A 19663-nucleotide genomic window follows, 5' to 3' on the forward strand; every position below is an offset into this window, starting at 1 on the left:
GACATTCTACAAACTCTCACGGAAGTTCTGCTTTTCCCCGTAGGTTGTGTGTCTCTGGCTCTCAAATACTCCCCGAGGTGTGCTCACCCCCTGCCCTGCCAGGCCCCGGAGGCCCAGGGGGTGCTGGCCTAACGGCAGGGTCACCCCAGGAAGAAGAGGTATATGACGTGGATGGAAAGATTGAAGAATATTTTGCTTTTGACAGAAAAGAAGAGTAAGTAGGATTTATTTGACGTTGACTTAGTGTAATAATATTAATTTACTTGGCATTTATTTTGGTTATATGCTCATTTAGTGTTTTCTATGTTTTTCACTTGCCCAAAAGATTTTCCATTCTTTTGAGAGTAATATACTCCCTAAAGCTTCTAGATCCCTAGCAGCATATGTCTGTGCTAGGTCAGTGCTTCCCACCCCCCACTTTGTTTTTTGGCATAGCTAGAAAACAAGAGTCGTGTTCAGTATGCTGGTGAAAGCGGACAAGGCTCCTAGTGGCCTTCATTCCCTGAGGACTCCAGGCTGCCCTTTCGGAGGGTGAAGGGAAGGCCCAGTCTCTGCACTAAATACAGACTTAAATTGGTTCTTCGATAAAAGCTACAAATATTGAATAATAAAAAGTTGCCTGTGATTGAAAATGGGTACATCAAAAAGTAACAATGTGCTTTTTTAAAAAGAATGTTATGTTTATACATGCATATTAGAGAGAGAGCCAGGTGAATAGACGATAGCAGTATTTTAACTTCAACCATGGATACTTTTAGTAATTACAGTGGGTTCTGTTCTTAGTGATGATGAGTGTCTTGAACAAAAATCAGCTCACCGCCATAGGATGTGGCGGAAACACGGACTTCCTCCTGTTTCTCCTCATGACTGTATCAAAGACGCGGTGGCCGCAGAAATGTTTGATCACGTCTGGACAAGTGTGGTAGAGACATTGGAAGAGCTGATTAGAAAAAATTGGGAAGTTACACTCACAGGTACTTATTTGTAGCATTTGGTCCTAATGGAAAGAAAAAAGACCCCTGTTACTCAGCTTTGTGTCTCCAGCCAGCTTGGCCACGACCTAGGATGTGGTCGAGTGAGAAGGGAAGCAGGTTTTCTCCCCTTATTCACGAGTGATCTTCAATCCCTTCAGAAAGGACATTATTATTTTTTGAGTCATAAAAATAGTATATATGTACTTTGGAACAATGACATAAAAATACACAAGAAAGAAGCTTAAAGTCACTTTAAAAAAATCTCTAATAATAGGATAACTTCTCTAATAATGGGAGATTGGTTTTTTAAATTGTTTATGACATTATTTGTAAAGCAAAACAGAAATAGATAATTTAATAATCACTTCATTTAACCTTATAAAATGTTCTCTTAAGTACTTGAAATTGAGAAGAAACAAATCCTAGAAATGTCCGTGGTAGACGTTAATGGCTAATGTGATGGAATCAATTTGTACAACAGGGTACTGCTCATGTTAATTTAAATATATATTTTTTCCAACCAAAGGGATTAGTTAGGATATTGTAAAACACAAGGAATTTGTCTTGCCCAGCGTATAATCCCTAGTTTTCTACCTACCACTGGAATGATAAGCATGTGTGTGTGGAAAGCGTCACGTCAGCAAATGGCTCTGTGGGTTCTCTGCTCTGTGCGGGGTTCAGTGGCCATAGCAGAATGACGGTATCTCAAAAACAGAGATTCCCATTGAACAGGAATTTTTTTTTTAAAGATTTTATTTATTTACTTGAGAGAGAGGGAGAGCACAAGCAGGGGGAGCAACAGAGGGAGAGGGAGAAGCAGGCTCCCCACTGGACAAGGAGCCCGATGCAGGACTCATTCCCAGGACTCTGGGGTCATGACCCGAGCTGAAGGCAGCTGCTTAACCGACTGAGCCACCCAGGTGTCCCAGAACAGTGAATTTTAAGTCTATATATTCGATAACATGTTTCCTAATAATATTGATTTTTTTTTTTTGGTTGACACAGAAGGAAAGAAACAGAAAGAAAAATTGAAAGCAGCTGAGAATAAATCTGCACTGATACTCATTTCCCGTATTAACGCTGATGCACCAAGCGTCCCCCCATCTGGAGGCTCTGAGGCCCGAAGCGTGTCCCTGGCTCCTCATCTTAATCCACCTCAGGCAGGTGCTTCTCTACTAGTATCTCTCTTTCTTTCACTATTTTTATCTCTGGCCTGTTTGTCAGCGTATATTCTATTATCGAGTATTTGATTCTGTTTGTCAATTAGACGAAGACTTAAGAACAATCTCTCCGTGGCGTTACCGTGTTCCACAATGGAGTAGGGACACGCAGATCTGACGCTTTCCACCTGCTTGCAGCTGTGGAGCTGTTTCCATATTTTTTAAATAATTTTTTAAAAAATTTATTTATTTATTTATTTATTTTACAGAGATAGAGACAGCCAGCGAGAGAGGGAACACAAGCAGGGGGAGTGGGAGAGGAAGAAGCAGGCTCATAGCAGAGGATCCTGATGTGGGGCTCGATCCCATAACACCGGGATCACGCCCTGAGCCGAAGGCAGACGCTTAACCGCTGTGCCACCCAGGCGCCCCTAGTTTCCATATTTTTAAAGAGAAAAAATGCGTTTCCCCAACATTTCTAGCCAGTTAGAAGGTTACATATGTTCTCCCGTCTTCCTACCAAAATAATAAAAAAAAATAATAATAATAAGTCAATGAGAATATGTTGGGTTCATTCAACATTTATTGAGTTTGCATTAAGTGCACTGCGTTAGGTGTTTTTTTTTTTTTAAAGATTTTATTTATATATTCGACAGAGATAGAGACAGCCAGCGAGAGAGGGAACACAAGCAGGGGGAGTGGGAGAGGAAGAAGCAGGCTCCTAGCAGAGGAGCCTGATGTGGGGCTCGATCCCAGAACTCTGGGATCACGCCCTGAGCCGAAGGCAGACGCTTAACCGCTGTGCCACCCAGGCGCCCCCGTTAGGTGTTTTGAGGAGATACATAGATGAAGAAAGCATGGTCCCCGATCTGTAAAAGGAAAAGCATAACACAAATCACGTACAATGCACTGTGTGAGTCATGTGCCAAACGAGGCCTCAGGAGAATAAAGGAGAGAATGATTCATCTTGACTAGGGCTTGAGTCTTGATCTTTTAGGTTGGAGGTGAAAATTGAGCAGAAACATGAAGAAATGAGTAGGACTTGCATGGGTAGGAAGTCTGTGTGGGTCATTTCAAGCCAAGCGGAGGCATGGAGGAATGAAGAGCAGTGTATTTGGAGAACTATGATTGGGCAGAGTGGGGTTAGAGGCGAGGATGCTGGGACCAGCAGGGACATTGTGCCAAGACGAGGGCAATGAGAGTCAGGAACCGAGGGGGGGATTATGTGGGACATGTTGTTTAACTTTTCTAATGTTGAGTTTCCTTTATCTAGAGAATGATGTCCAAGGTAGTGTTGTGAGGATAGAATCATATAAATAGGTGAGAGCTCCTAACACAGAACCTGGTTCATGCTAAGCGCTCAATACATTTTTCTCAAATTGCTTCCTTCGTCAAGGATCTGGTGGCGGATGAGGCTGAAAGCCGAGCTCCTTCATGGGGGACCTTCAGTAGTGCTAAGGAGCTTAGACTTTTTGTTTTGCACAGCTCCTCTGTGGGGGGAACTGAGGAAAAGATAGGACAGCATTCCTGGTCTTGATGTACGTGCAGTTTGGCTGGAGGGAGTCAAGCTGCGCCAAACTCTGGGTGCACGCACGCAACACGAGGCAGTCAGCAGACAGTAGAGCGGACGAGAGTTTGAGCTGCAGGACTACCAGTATAGGGTCCCACGTCACAGCTTATTAGCTCTGTTATCTTGCACCAGTCCGTCAAAGCCTTCGTCTCATTACCTATGGGATCTGTGAGTCAGGAAGCTGTGAGAAGGAAAGGAAATAAGACGTGTAGTACATGTCGTGTAGAGAAGGCAGTCAGTAAACACTAGCTTTCGTCACAAGCAGATGCGGATTGTGTGTTATATCCCACCATATCCTCGCCTAGCGAGCCTAGCCTATATTGAAATCTGATGTTCTTTAGCTCATAAATGCCATGGGATTCAGAGGAAAAGTAGCATCCCTCCATAAAGTAGAGTGATTCATGAACTAAATCCTAAATGATAGGTAAGATTTAGTAAGCCTGAAAGGTAAAGGGAAGATATTCAAGGCAGAGGCAAAAACATGCACCTAGCTAGGAGCAAATAAATGGGTGATCTTCGCAAGACTGGGAGAACACAGAATAGTGTGTGAGGTCCAGGAGGGAGAAGTTTAAAATAGGAATGTCTAATAGGATTGTTTTACTCTGTAGCATAAGGGCTTTACAGTAAGCCTTCTTTGCTTTTGCTGTTCAAAACAAACTTTCAGAACTGCTACCATTTATTGAATTTTTTGGTCTTTTGAAACTGCTCAGGCAGGTTCAATAGTGTTTCCCACTTTGCATACTCAAATATGCAGCACGAATCACATAAAAATGGGCAGCTAGTGACAACATGGAAAAGAATCCTTAAGTATTAGGCAATATAAGTAAACTTGAGAAATATGGAAATTTTTAAGTCTAAAGGGTTTTCTACAAATATTTTCTTTCTATAACTTTTAATGGGTTTTGAAAATTTTTTTACAGCTAATTTGTTGTTTTCACTTGGATTAATGTTAAAAGAAAATGAATGGACAACAAAGTTGAAAGTAAAAATGAAATATTTTTAGAGCCTGTTTTGAAATTGTCAAAGCATCCTAACGGTAATTACAACAGGTCTTAATTTATTCCTCTAACTTCTCTTTAAATATTCAACATCGGGAAAATGTGATTGTAGTTGCTACATCTATTCTCGAACTAGAATACAATTCTAGTTTCAGAACTCCTGTTTCCCTGAATCTAAATGTTGTTTTCCATCCTAGTCGGTGGTGTCATGGGACCAGATAGGGAATTCATGATTATTTACCCTCACTTCATGCGTCCACCAGTGTTAATCTAATTTAATTCTCATACGAAGTATGTATCATTATCCTCAATTTAAAGATTAGGAAATTAAAACTCCAAGAACAAAGTAATCTTTCCAAGACCATCTACCAGGAAGCGGTTAGAACTGGGATTTAAATGTAAGCCTTCAAGATCTGGGGTTCGGGTTTCTTCCCAGACTATTATGCAGCTCCCAGGGCAGCTGATGGGGCCAGCTGCGAAGGACAGGGTAGAAGAAGGGGTCCGAAGCAACAGCACAATTAGGAGCTGGGGTACGCTTTCTTTGCTTCTCCAGATTCTCTATCTTCCTCCCCCTGGCGCCCCTGGCATGCCTGGAGGCTGGTGCACGCTGGCTGTATGGTGGGCTCCCTTAACCTGCAGCTCTCAGAGCTCAGAGCAGGGGAAGAGTATGGCAGGACTTTGTTTACTCCTGGTCTCTCAGCCATCACACTGATTGGTGGCATTTCCCCAAGCAGTTACCCTGTCCAGAGCCCAGAATCTTTTCCTCCACTTCCTGCTGCTCCAGGCCTGCCTGTGGTAATGTGTCCCTACTGTTACGCTGTTACATTGCCTGGGGGGAATTAAGCCAGTCCTTGTTAATTTTTCTTCCCCCATCTTTACAAAATATCATTCACGTTACATTTTTTCCCTCAAATTAACCAGTTGGAGTGAGCCATTTGTTTCCCACTGATTCAGGCACCAGTAATCATAATAGCACTGGTTCCTTTTTAATTTGTATTGTTTTTACCTTTCTCAGATTCATCGCTTCTCCAACAATTTTTATAATGATTTGAGTGGTGTGATGACAATTCAAGCGAAGCCACTGCAGCAGAGACCCAGCTATTTTGCAGATAGAACACAAACACAGTACGTATAGGAAATAATGACCCGCCTCTTCTGTATGCTGGATACACTTGCACAATGAAGACTGCAAGGATGTGGGGTAACGAGCATCCTGGTTAACCCCATACGTGCTAGGTGCACCTGAACCCGTTCCAGAAAGGAGACAGCCATGTGTGAGAATAAAAACACACTGTCCTAATATCAACCACGAGATGATCACCGTTCGGTTAGGGCAGATAGATAAGGGGAAGGGAGCTGTGAATTCTCAAACTTGTGAGCTAAACTGTAGGATTACAATCAGTGAGAACCTTAGATTCCCAACCCCGCCCCCCCGCCCCGCCCCACCGTGGAAGATTCTTGATTGAAACAGAAATTGATTGGAAATGATACCCTCTCTATTCATTCAGCTGATACTTAGGATTATCTTCCTGAGCAGACACTGTTCTAGGCGATGCCCAGTAATGGACACATGTGTCTGCGCCCTGTTCTCCTGACGCTTACATCTGAGTAATCAGCTTGACTTCCACCCCCAGGAATGAGCAAGAGGACAGATCATTGGGGGCAGGGCCTGGCACCCTTTCTCTGGCACGGCACCGCCTGGCACGAACGTCTGATGCCCGCGTACTGCACACTTGTGGGAGGAGAACACCCGCATACACGAGGCTGCCTTCCCTGACTTCAGACTCACAGAGGATGAAAACCCCCAATGTGTACAGCGATGAAGTTCTTAGGGGAACAAAACTGTGAGTCCTGTCTCTTTCCTGGTAACCAAACGTCACAGAGGACCGAGACGCTTGCCGGTTAGGGCTTATGGATTCATGTGCAGGAAGCATCCTCTGTCAGACTTTATGTGGCCTCTTCCCAAGTAGTTCGTGAGTGTGAATATTGCACACGAGTTGGGTTCCAGTAGCCGAGCTGGCTGCGTGCTGGCATGTCAAGTCAGGCAGGGTACCCATAGCCGTGCAGCAAAACGCAGCTGTGATGGGGAGGTGCTCTTGGCTGGGTATTCAGTGGCCTCATTTGTAAAGCTAATAGTTAGCTAATGCTTTCAAATTACGTAATTAATTCTTTCTCATTATGGGGTTCAAAAAATTAATGTGCATAAAATACTGTACCGATAAAAGGGACATATATTAACTATTAGTTTTTTGTTTCAAATATTTATTTAAATTCTAGTTAACACGTAGTGTGATACTGGTTTCAGAAGCAGTATAACTATTAGTTTTTTTTACCTCTAAGGCTGTGGTTTGCTCCACGTGCAGTTTCAGAAAAGTTGACCTTAGGGTCAACTTCAAATCATTGCCTTGCTAGAAGGGAATCTGTCCCCTCCTTTGCTGCAGAATTACGAAGGAGCAATCCAGCTTTCTCACTAATAAGGGCCGGGGTTTATTGGGTGCATTCTGTTACCAGCACCAGCTAAAGGAGTCACATTTATTATCTTATTTATTCCCTGCCACAAATCTTTTGAGTTGGTCCTCGTAGTATCCCAGACCCAGGGTGAGGAGACAGAGGCTGAGAGAAGTTGCACCCCCTGCCAAAGATGATCCCAGGAGGGAGAGGCAGAGCTGGGACTCCCCACAGTGCTGTCAGCTTTGGGGACCACCTCCCGGAGCCCTGGGGCCACCCGCCTCCTGGGGTGAGGGAGACCCTGTTTAAGGGGCTACCCTAGGCTCCCCCTTGCAGGGGTGGGAGGCACGAGCAACCACCAGGGCTTAACAAGCAACTGGATATTTCGGGATGCATTCCACAGTGCCAGGCCACATTTGGTTTTTTGATGGATCACTGTTTCTTTCACAGTCTGGAACTGGTATTCCCAGTGTTATTTGGGATACTCGGGTTATCCGGGGCAGTCTGCTCTGGCCGTTCTTCCAAGAGCTCCCCCCTCCTCCATTCTCACTGTGGCTGCCTGGGACCCCTCAGCCCCTGCCAGTGTGGCTAGCAACTCGCTGGCCCTCTCCTCCTCCTCCCAGCCCACCTGGGCTCCACCGTCAGGCTTTCGTCCCAAACCTTTTCTATTTTCTATTGAAATAAGTCAGATGCCTTCAACGGTCCATTCCCTTCATGTTCTGGCCCCTCCCTGTCTGTAGACCTGTGTTTTTCAACTTTTTTGTTGTAACTGCCATACTAAGGAGCCCTTTTAGACTAGTTTTCCTAATTCCTCCCCCACCCGTGGAATTTTAATGCCACAAATACACTGCACGGTCTAGGTACTGTTCTTTATCTGTGTTTTATGCGTAAGAAGAACAAGAGGGTTTTGGGGGGGGGGTTTTCTTTTTCGGTCCCAACAACAACTAATGTTTGCCCCTTGGGGTCAATGTCACCATCTTGGATTCTGCATACCTGTATCTTCCCGTTACTTCTCCTCACCCACCTTGACCGGGGGGCAGCCTTATCGTTTCTCTGACCCACACACAGACCAGCTGTGCATGGTCTAACTTCCATGATTTTGTTCATGCTCTTTCACTTTTATTAAAATAACATTTTTTTTAACTATCAAAGTACAGACAAGTTCTCTGTGGAACATTAGAACAATACCAAACATATGAGTAGGTATCAAAGACCCTCTGTATGCCCAACACATAGAAATACAAAAACGATGACTTGTTAAGTTTACTACCAATTTTGTCTGTGGTTATGTTTCTTCTTTTCTCTTCTTTCCTGTATCTTTTCTCTAATACTGTATTACTCCTCTATTGTAGCACTTTTTCATATGATTTTTTCACCTAATGTTATTCGTATTTTCCATGTTGTTAAACATTTCTGAAAGCATGATTTTAATGACTAGAAAATGACATATGGGTATGTGGTACTCTAGTATTTCCCATCATGGAAACTCTTCATTCCTTCTATATTTTCACTTTATAATGTACAGTGAATATCATTTTATAGCAATCTTTTTTATTAAATTCCATCTAGTTAACATACAGTGTAGTATTAGTTCTGGGTGTACAACATCATTTTATGTAAATCTTAGTAAGGAAGACTTTAAATTGTGTCCTGGCAGTACAGTCCTAGAAGTAAAGCTACTAGGTCAAAGGTTATGGATATTTTTAAGACTCTTGAAATATTTTTCCAACGCAGTTCTCAGAATGGTTCTAACAATTTATAATCCCACTGGCAGGACACAAGACTCCTTCCCTTACAGCATCTAAACTATGGGTAGTATACGTATTTTAAAACATCATAGGTCAAAAGGTCACATTTTAATTTTCATAAGTTTATCCTTCATGAATAAATGAATTAGAATCTTATTCTAGAATATCCATCTTTGTTCTTGTACATGAACCAGACAACGTTTCAATGTCAGCATCTGGTAGGGAATGTCTGTTGTCATTATTCTTTTATTGACATTTCCTCCCCTTTCCTGATAAACTTTATGATCTGGTTGTCAAATTCAAAAACGCAAAGTACATTGAACCTCATAGCTTTAAATTTATTAAAAATGTAGGGATAACTAACTGACATTGTCACAGTAGTTAGTTTTCCCATCAAAGGGCATATTTTAGGGCACCTGGGTGGCTCAGTCAAGCGTCTGCCTTTGGCTCAGGTCATGAGCTGGGGTCGTGGGATCGAGCCCTGCATCAGGCTCCCTGCTCACTGGGGAACCTGCTTCTCCCTCTGCCCCGCCCCCAGCTCATGCTCCCTCTCTCTTTCTCTCTCTCTCTCAAATAAGTGAATAACATTTTTTAAAAAGGACATATTTTGCCCCTCCTTTTAATGACCTTACATAAAGTTTTATAGTTTTCCTCGAGGCTCTGCACCTTATTAATTAATTTTATACTTCATTGTTGATCACTCCAGTCCCCGAATTTCTACTTCGCTTTAGAATCATTCACTGTGGCCTTTTGTTACATAAACTGATTGCATTGTTGTCTAATTCCTCCATGGGTTTCCATCGTGTGTTCAGGAACCTGTAAGCTCAGTAAGGGGAGGAACTAGCTCTTGCTCCGTGCGTGTCCTGCGAGGGGCTGGGCAGCCAAGCAGAGGAGCCGCTCTGGGGTCAGGTCCGGCCCCCTCTGTCTGCACTGGCGGCTCAGTCCACGTTGCTGTGTTCACAGGCCAACTGGCGTGGACCGTGTGTCCTCCCCACCGGTTCCAGCCTCCCGGAGCAGGTTACCCCCCATAGGCTCAGAGCTGGGTGAGCAGAATACGGCAGTTCCTGCATCTCGACCTGTTTCTGTAAGTGCACCATTTAGACTGTCTACTGGAAAACAGACAAACAAGCAGAATATAATTTTGGCCCTTCCCAATGAGCTCAGGGACATCAGATGTCTCCATAGCTGTTTCCGGAAAGTAACTGGCCAGTAACACGGGACAGGAGGTGGGAGGGTTAATGCACCATTTCATGAAATACAAACATGATCTGAACTCAGTCAGCAAGTTCAGGTGTCAAGGAACATGTGATAGTCAGGATGACAGAGGGGAGGAAAGGGCATGGAGGTCAGGTCAGGACACAGGGAGATCTGTGTTTGAAACCCGCCATGCAAACTCTGACTGGGCAGATGTTACTCTCCTTGCGCCTTCATTTTCGCACCCGTACAGGGCCAGAGTGATTCCGTCCTCAAAGAATTGTTGCAAGGGTGAAATGAATTTATAGATGGTCACTGATGCCTGCGTAAAGTTAGAACCCGTTCCTCGAGAGACGGGGGTTGCAGAGTGGAGAGTTGCACAGTTAGCATGCTGTGGCTTAGTCAAGTCATAAAAGGAGGCAAACATCACCTTTAAAAAAAAAAAGTCTGATGCTTCACAAATGCAAAATTACATGGCTATTATGATTTAATAGTAAGAATTTTAGGTGGTTAAGGTTTTGAATCCATGTTTATCTATGGGGACACTACCATTTTATCAGGTTATATAATAAAATTACATAATTAAAATATATATTGATGTTTATGTTTGATGGACCTTATACCTTGCAGCATCTAAATAAAAGTTTCAAATTAGCGAGTGAATGATTGAGCACATAGATATCTTCTTTTACCTTTTTAAAGAATTGCATTTACTTTAAACCAGAACATATTATCTTTCATTCAGTACAGAGGGAAGCATCCACAAAACCGCGTGCTAAGTGCAATTCCTGACAGTTCAGAGCGATCACCTCTTCGAGAAAGATCTCTGACTATAGAACACTTTTCAAGACCCAGCACCACCCATGCATTTCGGGTAGGTTGCTTGTTAACCATAAACGTGATATTTAAAAATGTCTGAAGCAATAAAACTCATCCCTCGTTTTATTTTTCTTCCAACAGTTAGACACTCCTCGAAAAGGTTCATTGACACTGATGGAATTTGCTGGCCACACTTGGACAGGTCAGAGTTTCTTCACAGGTCAGTTTTCCCCACAAATAAATAAAATGATGTAATATGTGAGGTTTCAAGTTCTGGAAAGAGAATTAAGGATTATCTACCTTAACAGGACTATTTTGACCACATAGGAGGAAATACCAAGTGTTTGTCCTCTGGCCAATCACAGTCTCTACAAAGAGCAAAACTGCAAAGATAAGCATTTACCTGATGTTTGGTGTAAGGGAGGAAATGCCCAAACGATCTTCATTAAATTGGGGCCTCACTCTGAGAAAAAGGAACATTCTGTCTCATGAGTCTTATGAGAAATCAGTGTCTCTCTCTGCAGTACAGTTTTCACATTTTCCACGAAACCCTACTCTTAGCTCTGTGAAGATCTAATTTAAAAAATACTTCATAAAATTAATACAAATGTTCTAATTATTTTTTATAATGGAGGGTTTTATAGATAAATACTTATTTTCAACCTAGTAGCTATTTTTAGAGTAAAGTTTCTAGTCTGATTTTAGGCCAATGATGTTTTAGTTTTCAAAACTGTTGCCAGCATTTTTGTTTAAGGAGGCAACACAGTGTTGTCATGATTTGTGCCCCCCTGGAATCAAACGCCTGCTTTCCCTCCTGCTCACTGAGCTATCTTGGAGAGCCTCAACCTCTGTGGGCCTCAGTTTTCTCTTTAGTTATAGGCTGGGTGGATAAAACCAGCATTGGGAAAACGTATGCAAACGACCTAGCTAGATTCCAGGCATCTATTGTTTGTTCAAAAATTATGAATAATTTGTATTTTAGATAATCTGAAACGTAAAAGATAATTCGCTGTTCTAAGGCAAATGCTATAATTTAAAAATAAATCTCGTAAAATGGAAGCATTGGGACAACACAGCAATTTTATCACTGTTTACACCAGCCCTTCTGTAGTTCTGTAGCATAGGGCTGTCCAAGATTCTTAAGCCCTTTACAATTTTTCTCCTATGCGAATAGCCCTGAGCTACTGCGCCTTCCTGGTGCTTCTCTGTATATTCCCTGGCAGCGCCAGCTCTGTCAGTGACGGTAGTCCTTTCTCTAAAAGGCAGCCACGCCCTGTTACCAAGTATTGCTCTGACCTGTAGATGGTGGGAGGAAAGCAAGCATCAAAGTGTGTTTATTAATAAACAACAACATACCAAGTGCTCACTCTGGGCCAGGTTCCGCGCTGAGCCCGGTATTCAAACACCAAGGACGCTTTGGTCTGTGCCTCAAGGAGCACTCAGTGTAGTGGGGAAGATGGAAAGGACCACGAGAGAGTTGTGAGCAGGACCACCAGCTGGATATGCAGATGGGTAAACGGACAGAGAGGCTTCGCACAGGAGCCATGAGCCCTGCCACGCGGGATGAGCGTCCCGAGCACGAGAGGGAGAGGGAGGGAGAGAGAGAGATTCCATGGATGGCCAGGAGACCGCGGTGCTGGAAGAGAGCGCCCACGGAATTCCGATGATTGCGTTCTGGCGATGCTGAGCGCAGCGGGCTAGGCGGAGCTAGTAGCTTGTTGGGCACGCAGGATTCGAGGTTCGGAGAGGGAACTGCGCTCTGAATTTGTTTTAAATCTGCACACTTAATTTCCCCCATTACTGTCAGTATATTCTCTTACCGATAATTTTGTGACTATCGTTATAGGTGGTCAGAAGCCTTTTTCATTTCTATAGGAGTAACTTAGGATACATGAGAGAGATATTCCTCTATTTCTAAGCATTTATTTTCTTTCCCTCTGACAAGCAGGCATGTAATCTCGTTCTTAACCTTTGCTTCCAGGTCAGAAAGCAGCAGGAGCTATTAACTTATCGACGTTTGTTCTGTGGCAGAAAAAAAAGAAAAAAGAAGCTGTGGGGTAGCCCAACAGTGGGAAGGATCTCTTCAGGCAGCTGACATTGTTTCTGCCCCCATGAAGTAGGAAGGCCGCCAGAGCTAACCACTCAACTTCCTGGACCTTAGGGATCCACCTCTGGGTAGAAAGTTCTAGCAAACCCACCAGCTCTGGGAGGATAAGGGCCAGCATCCAGGCTTAGTAGAGGGGGAGCCCCCCTACCCCAAATGGTAGTTTTTGCATTTTGCATTTCCTGGTTTATGTAAAAGTGACATGAAAATATATTTGCATTTCCCGGTTTATGTAAAAGTGACATGAAAATATATTTTTTCTTTTTTAAAAATACCATCTGCATGGAATCCTTTTGTGAGCTGGAAATATTAATATTTTAATGAGAGTTACTTTTTGGTTGGTGTTTCAGGTTCACAGTATCCGCCTAAATCTTTTCAAAGGACAACTCTGACTACAAGAAAGAGATTCCAAGTGGCATCTTGATGGACCTTGAACTTCAAAGCCTCAGCCTACCATTTACCACGTGAAAAATGGAAGAACAAGTATTATACTATGTATCTGTTTGTCTGACAGTGAAATGTGAGCCTGTCTGAGAGAAATGCAAACAAATAAACAACTTAATTTTGAACATTTGCATTGCAAAGAGAGTACAAGTCAAATTCGCCAGCGTTCTTTACTGGAAGCATTCCAATAAAGGTTCTTTAGGCTTTGCTCAGAAGAATCTGATTTGTGTTTATCACCCATCATTTTACCAATTATACACAGACACACACATAACTAGTGTATGTATTCACACACTACTTAACAACGTGAGAGGATATAATCTAGGAATATGCCGTTTTGTAACGTTGTGTCTTGACATGTGTTTTGTGTCTCATTCTGTCATTGATCCATCAAGACCCTGGTGGCTAGTAGATACCACTCCCTCTTCTAGAAAGTAGCAAAGCCATCTTTGGTACAGTAAGATGATCCTAGCCCTTGTGCTGACGTTCTTACACCTTTTTTTAAAAAGTGCTTTAGTCACGAGCCTCTTTGAGGAATGTCAGGGGCTCTCTCCTGAGCCAGTTTTGTTTTACTAGTTTTCATGCTCAAACTCAGTTTCTTCAAAAGTAGCCCAAACTTAGTGATTTTTAAAGCTGAATATAAACATAATTAAAATGTATTGCGCATGGTTTCCTCTTTGTTGTCCGCAGGTGAAGGTGTTCACCCCTGGAGGGAAGGCTTCAGTGGCCTCTTCCTTGTTTGATCACAGTGTGACCTTTGCTCAGATGTCACCTTTGCCAGAAAGCACTTCCGATCCCTCTGTCTTAAGCAGTGGGTCTCTCCTCTCCGTCCCCTTGCCAAGGAGAAGTGATTGGTTGGAGGCCAGGCTCTGGGGCCATTTTCTTTTGCTCCCCCTCCCCGTGGTTTTCCTTTATAGTGACTTGTATCCTTAGGCTCACTTTCAGATTCTCAGGTCTCAAAGCACCATAATTTTTTTTTCTATCACATACTTCTATTTTATCAATCTATTTTGTATTAATCCAAAGTGAAACTTTATCTATCTATCATCTATCATCATATAAATGTATAATAAATTATTTTCAGATGTATTTCTGGTTGTAAGAAAAGATCTTGGCCTATTTATAGATGTCTGAAATTAAAAAATACATTGGGACTGGAATTAGTGTTGTCCTTGATCACGCAGAGACAGAACAAATATGGTGCTAGAGTCTCCTTGCCCCTGACTGATCATTCCTTCCTTACATTCCTGACTCATCTCTTATAGTAACAGAGCATGTTAGGGAGTGGATGGGTGGCCACAGCTCTGTAACTCTAGGTAACATTTTTAATGCTTTGTTACCCACACCTAGCAAACTGGAGAATTTCGAGAATTTTCTAAACTCTCCCTCAACATAAGCTATAGACACTTTCAAGAGAAAATATCGGCCTTAATTTAGCAGCCCCCAAATATGAGGAATTACTCCACATGGGAGTAGTCTGGAGTCCCAGTTTCTAAGGGCCTCTAGTTTGGTTTCTCTGGTCCCTAATTACGGCTAATTGTACCCTTTCTATCCACCTTGCTCTTACAGAACCGCTCAGGCTAATTTCTATCAGTTTCCAGGAGCCATGCATCCCCTTCCCTAATCTGCGCAGATTTCTTAGAAGGAAAATGACTGGTATGCATTCTAAACTAACATTAAGGTACAGTATCCGAGATAAATTATTTTCTCATGCAGAACCACTGAGTATATTTCATGGTAGCTTAACTTTATGTAGCTTCTGAGTTTTGTAAATGAGAATCTATTATTTTTATATATAGATAAAAATTCTTTCAGTAATAGAACCCAGTGAAGCCATCCTGATTCGCATCTTCTGAACATTTTCAATAGGAGGATAAAGTACAATTTTGGAAATAACAGAGACTTGGCTCTGCCACTGACTTTAAAAAGACTTGCTTATAGCATGTATTTTTACACCTGTATTAAAGATAACATTTTATTTATAGGTTAAGTGAAATTTAGAGGTTAGTAAATAATGCTTATGTCAAGGATGGTGCTTTTTCAACTGATTAGGGAAAAACTGGGGCAGTGTTTTCATAATCTACCTTGATAAATGAGTCTTAGAATTTCTCTGTAAAAAATTGAAAAAGACAAATTGAATAACTCCTGAGATCACTTTTTAAATGAAGACTAATGATTACGTTTACTGAAATGTCTGTTAATTCATCCAAAACCAAGGAAGGAATGAAGGAATTTTAAAATAATGTAAAAACAGGGGCACCTGGGTGGTTCAGTCAGTTAAGCATCTGCCTTCAGCTCAGGTCATGATCCCAGGGTTCTAGGATCGAGTCCCGCATCGGGCTTCTTGCTCAGTGGGGAGTCTGCTTCTCCCTCTGCTTGCTGCTCCCCTTGCTTGTGCCCCCCACTGACAAGTAAGTAAATAAAATATTTTTTAAAAAATAAAATAAAAATAATATAAAAACGTAAAATACCATAGAAAACTGCTAAATTTTATAAATTTAATAGCAACAGAAGTATCCATACTGATGTTATTCTGAACTAGAATGGAATTTCTATGCTGGGTAAGAGGTATATTTTTATAATGTCATAAAACATGTGGACATTATATTTTTATTGTCCCTGCTTCATTATGACCACAGGTCATTATTCAGGAATTTTAGCTCTTTAACTTTTAATAAAAGTATTGAAAGAATTTTCAAGACTTCATTACACTCATAAAACTTTCCATTCCCAATTTTTATATAATTGGTGTACCTCTCCAGTTTCTAATACATGGGTTGTTCACTCATTTATTTCTAACTGCATAGCAGACTTTTCCCAGTGAATTAAAAATACATAATCATACATGTTCTCATTTATGAATACCCCAATTTAAGCTTTTTTCCCCCAGGCGATGACATTCCTGTGTGATAATCATGGATTTATTATTTCATCAAATAGTCATAAAGCACCTTCTTTGTGTAAGATTCTGTTCTAAACATTGGACTGAACAAGACAAAGTCCAAAGTCTTTGCTCTAATAGAACTTAGATTCTAGCAGAGGAGAATGATTATAGACAAATCGATACAAACATAATGCAAGGTCAAGTCGCAATAGTGCTGTGAAGAAACCTACAAAGGGGTGAGCTAACAATGGAAAGAGCTGCAACTTTAGATAAAATGGTCAGGAAAGGATTTATTGCAGAGGTAATATTTGAGCAAAGACTCAAAGATGGGAAAAGAAGCATGTATATATGAAAAAACATTCTAGACAGAGGAAAAAACACACAGATCTGAAACGGGGATTCCTGGAGATTTGAGGAACAGGAAAGAGGCCAGTGGTACATGGCATGGAATTAACAAGGGGGCATATAATAGGAGACGAGACCAGTGATGTAATTGGAGGCGAAGGGTTAAATCCTTTTGGACCTTAGAAATGGTGAATTATCTGAATAGGAAGCCCCTGGAGAATTTTCAGGAGGAGTGATGTAATCTGACCCCAGAGCATGTTCAGGATCAGATGATAGTGGTACAGCTGGTGAGCAGTCAAGGGATTTCGGACATGTTTTGAAATTTGAGCCAATACGATTTGCTGTTGCATTGGATGGAGAGTGTGATGAAAAGGAATTAAGATTGACTCCTAGGCTTTGGCTTAACATTAGGGAGCATGCTGGGATGGACATGTCACGTTTGAGATGCCTATTAGAGGGGCGCCTGGGTGGCTCAGTCCGTTAAGCGGCTGCCTTCAGCTCAGGTCATGATCTCGGGGTCCTGGAAGCGAGTCCCGCATCGGGCTCCCTGCTCTGTGGGAAGTCTGCTTCTCCCTGTCCCCCTACCCCCTCACTACCGGCTCGTGCTCTCTCTCTCTCAAATAACTAAATAAAATCTTTAAAAAAAAAACAAAACAGAGCAAGAAAGATGCCTATTAGATGCCTAAATGCGGATGTTGAGACATTTGGTTAACTGCACCTGGGGCTTAGAGAAGAAGTACAGACTGGAGGGATACAGTTGACAACTGTCAACATCTGGATGGTATTTCAGTGCTGAAATGGATGGGATAACCAAGACACTGAGTGCAGACATGCAGGGAAAACAAGAGTTCTGGGCCCTGGGCCTCTTAACATCTAGAGGAACGGGATGTGAAGAGAAACTAGCAAAGCTGACTGAGAAGGAATGACTGGTGAGGGAGAACAAACAGTAAACAACGTGGAATGCTCAAAGTCAACTGGGGGGGGAAAGCTTTCTGAGGAGGTGACAAGGATTCAAATACATTGAATGCTGTTGACAAGGGCCAAGAAATGACTTAAAGATTTAGCCCCAGGGAAGATACTGGTGACGTTGACAAGATCTGTGTTACTGGAATGGACAAGGCCTGATTGCAGAGGGTTCAGGAGAGAATATGAGGAGAGGAATTGAAGCCAACAGGCATGGCCAGTCTTTTGAGGGATTTTTCTGTCAAGGGGAGCAGAGGAATGGATCTAAAGGGAGATGCAGACTCAATCCTTCAGAAGAGAAAGAAAATAAAAACCATAAGATACACTTGAAGAGATTAAAAAAATACATTTTCTTAAGGTCATAACGTGATTAAACAATAAAGAAGTGAGCGAAAGACAAAAAGACAAAAGACAGCTCACAGTGTAAGTTCTTCTCCATTTCTGCTCCATAGAATTGATCACTCTTTTTCTTTCCAGACATGAGTCTAGCTGCAGAGAAAGGAACTTTTCTCCCAAAAATGACATGACATTATATATTCAGTTCTGCAACTTGTTTCATTATTAGTTTTCTACTTAGTGCTTCATGAGCCTCTTTCCCCGTTGGTACTTACAGATGACTTAAAAAAAAAAAAAAAGAAGTCAGGTGGAGAAAAGCCCTAAGGCAGTTTCTCCCTCCTTCCAAGAGGCCCTGTAAATGCCTGTGTGAAAACTATACAGTAGCTGCAGATAAAACTAATCTAACTAAGCAAAGTAGGAATCCAGAGCATGCCTCACTTATCATCTTCCTTGACACGTTTGCTATAGTTTAGGTGTCCGCTGCCAGGAGAGGGGCACTTCCAGCCCAGGCCTTTGTGAGTTAATAAAGGGAAACGTCATCTGAGATGCAGTGGGAGGCCAGCAGGGGGAGCTCTCACACCCTACCCCCTTCCTCAGTTGCAGACCCAATACACGGAGAGGGCTACTTGCAAGTGATACTACTTTACTATCCCAGGAGGGAGGGAGAAGTTTTTCTCCTCCCCTGGCAACAGCACAGCCAATGAGAGACTGTCACAGTTCAGCCAATGAGAAGCCACTACACTTGGAACTGCCACATTAGCCACTGGACTTTTTGTTTCTAAGGCGTTGCCAATTCATTCTTTCCTCCATAAAGCAGCGGTTTTTCTCTTCTTGTTTCCCTGGGTTTGGCTGTGGTTTTGCTGTCTTTCGTATGCCTCGAATTCCAATTCTCTGCTACTCCCAAATATACTTCCCATTTTGCTGGTAAAATAACTGACGGTTTTATTTTTAAGGTTAAAGCAGGATTGAGGTATCCCAGTCTGAGGGGTAGAGGGAAATCGGTAGTTAGGGAACACAGCCCTTGGGCAGAATTCCAGCGTCTTTGTCACTGTCCTTTTCCTTCTGCAGGCTCAGTGATTGGTCTTGTTCCCTTTTGAGGGTACCCCGTAACTACTGTCTCCTTACCATACCCTCCTTTCCCAGCTTCTCTTACTTACACTTCCTTCAAAGGCCTTGACTTTTCCCCTGACTTGTTCTTCTAGGTGCTGGCTTTTCACGGTCCCCAGGATATTTTGGAAAGCATTCGGATCACAGCAACCCAGCTTTTTCTTGTCGCAGTCAGGCACGTGATGCAAACTGAAAACTGGTGCTGCTAAGGTTGTTTGTTGCCCCTAAAACTCCCCTAGATCAGAGCTGACCGTGCTCTGGAAGATGCGTATTCGGGGTGCAACCCTGGGGGCAGGCAGCCAGTTCCACGCAGTGCAAACTGCTGAGTTGCTCAAGGAAGCATGAGCTTAGAGACCCCTCCAGGGGGGTGGGGGGAAAGCTCCAAAGGCTGAATTTCAAACCAGGTGCCTCTTTATTTCCATTTTTAAACATATTTATCTTTAGCTGGAGTTCTGTGACCAGCAGCAGGACCTAAAACCCAAAGCTCAGCCCACCCTGGCCACACGCAGCGGCCTTCAATTTCACCCCTTTCTCCTCCCCCTTCACTTAACCTCCTTTATTCACATTCA

General features: G+C 42.6%; 1 protein-coding gene across 3 annotated transcripts in view; it reads left to right on the top strand.

Moving 5' to 3' along the window:
• Positions 1 to 13581, top strand: part of FAM149A (family with sequence similarity 149 member A) — a 46186-nt gene extending 32605 nt beyond the window's left edge. Inside the window, exons 6-14 of one of the 3 annotated variants that reach the window (XM_011230080.3) lie at positions 44 to 214; positions 784 to 974; positions 1980 to 2134; positions 5718 to 5827; positions 6337 to 6546; positions 9862 to 9982; positions 10838 to 10966; positions 11053 to 11131; positions 13366 to 13581. In XM_011230080.3, the coding sequence (XP_011228382.2) occupies positions 44 to 214; positions 784 to 974; positions 1980 to 2134; positions 5718 to 5827; positions 6337 to 6546; positions 9862 to 9982; positions 10838 to 10966; positions 11053 to 11131; positions 13366 to 13439 (1240 nt within the window). In that variant the 3' untranslated portion in view covers positions 13440 to 13581. Of the gene's footprint in view, positions 1 to 43; positions 215 to 783; positions 975 to 1979; positions 2139 to 4624; positions 4741 to 5717; positions 5828 to 6336; positions 6547 to 9861; positions 9983 to 10837; positions 10967 to 11052; positions 11132 to 13365 lie in introns of those variants that run through there. The other 2 variants (XR_004621923.1, XR_004621924.1) reach the window with 2 other exon arrangements.
• The last annotated feature ends 6082 nt before the right edge of the window (positions 13582 to 19663 follow it).

This window comes from Ailuropoda melanoleuca, chromosome 18, assembly GCF_002007445.2.
Source record: "Ailuropoda melanoleuca isolate Jingjing chromosome 18, ASM200744v2, whole genome shotgun sequence".
In the NCBI taxonomy this organism is placed as follows: domain Eukaryota; kingdom Metazoa; phylum Chordata; class Mammalia; order Carnivora; family Ursidae; genus Ailuropoda; species Ailuropoda melanoleuca.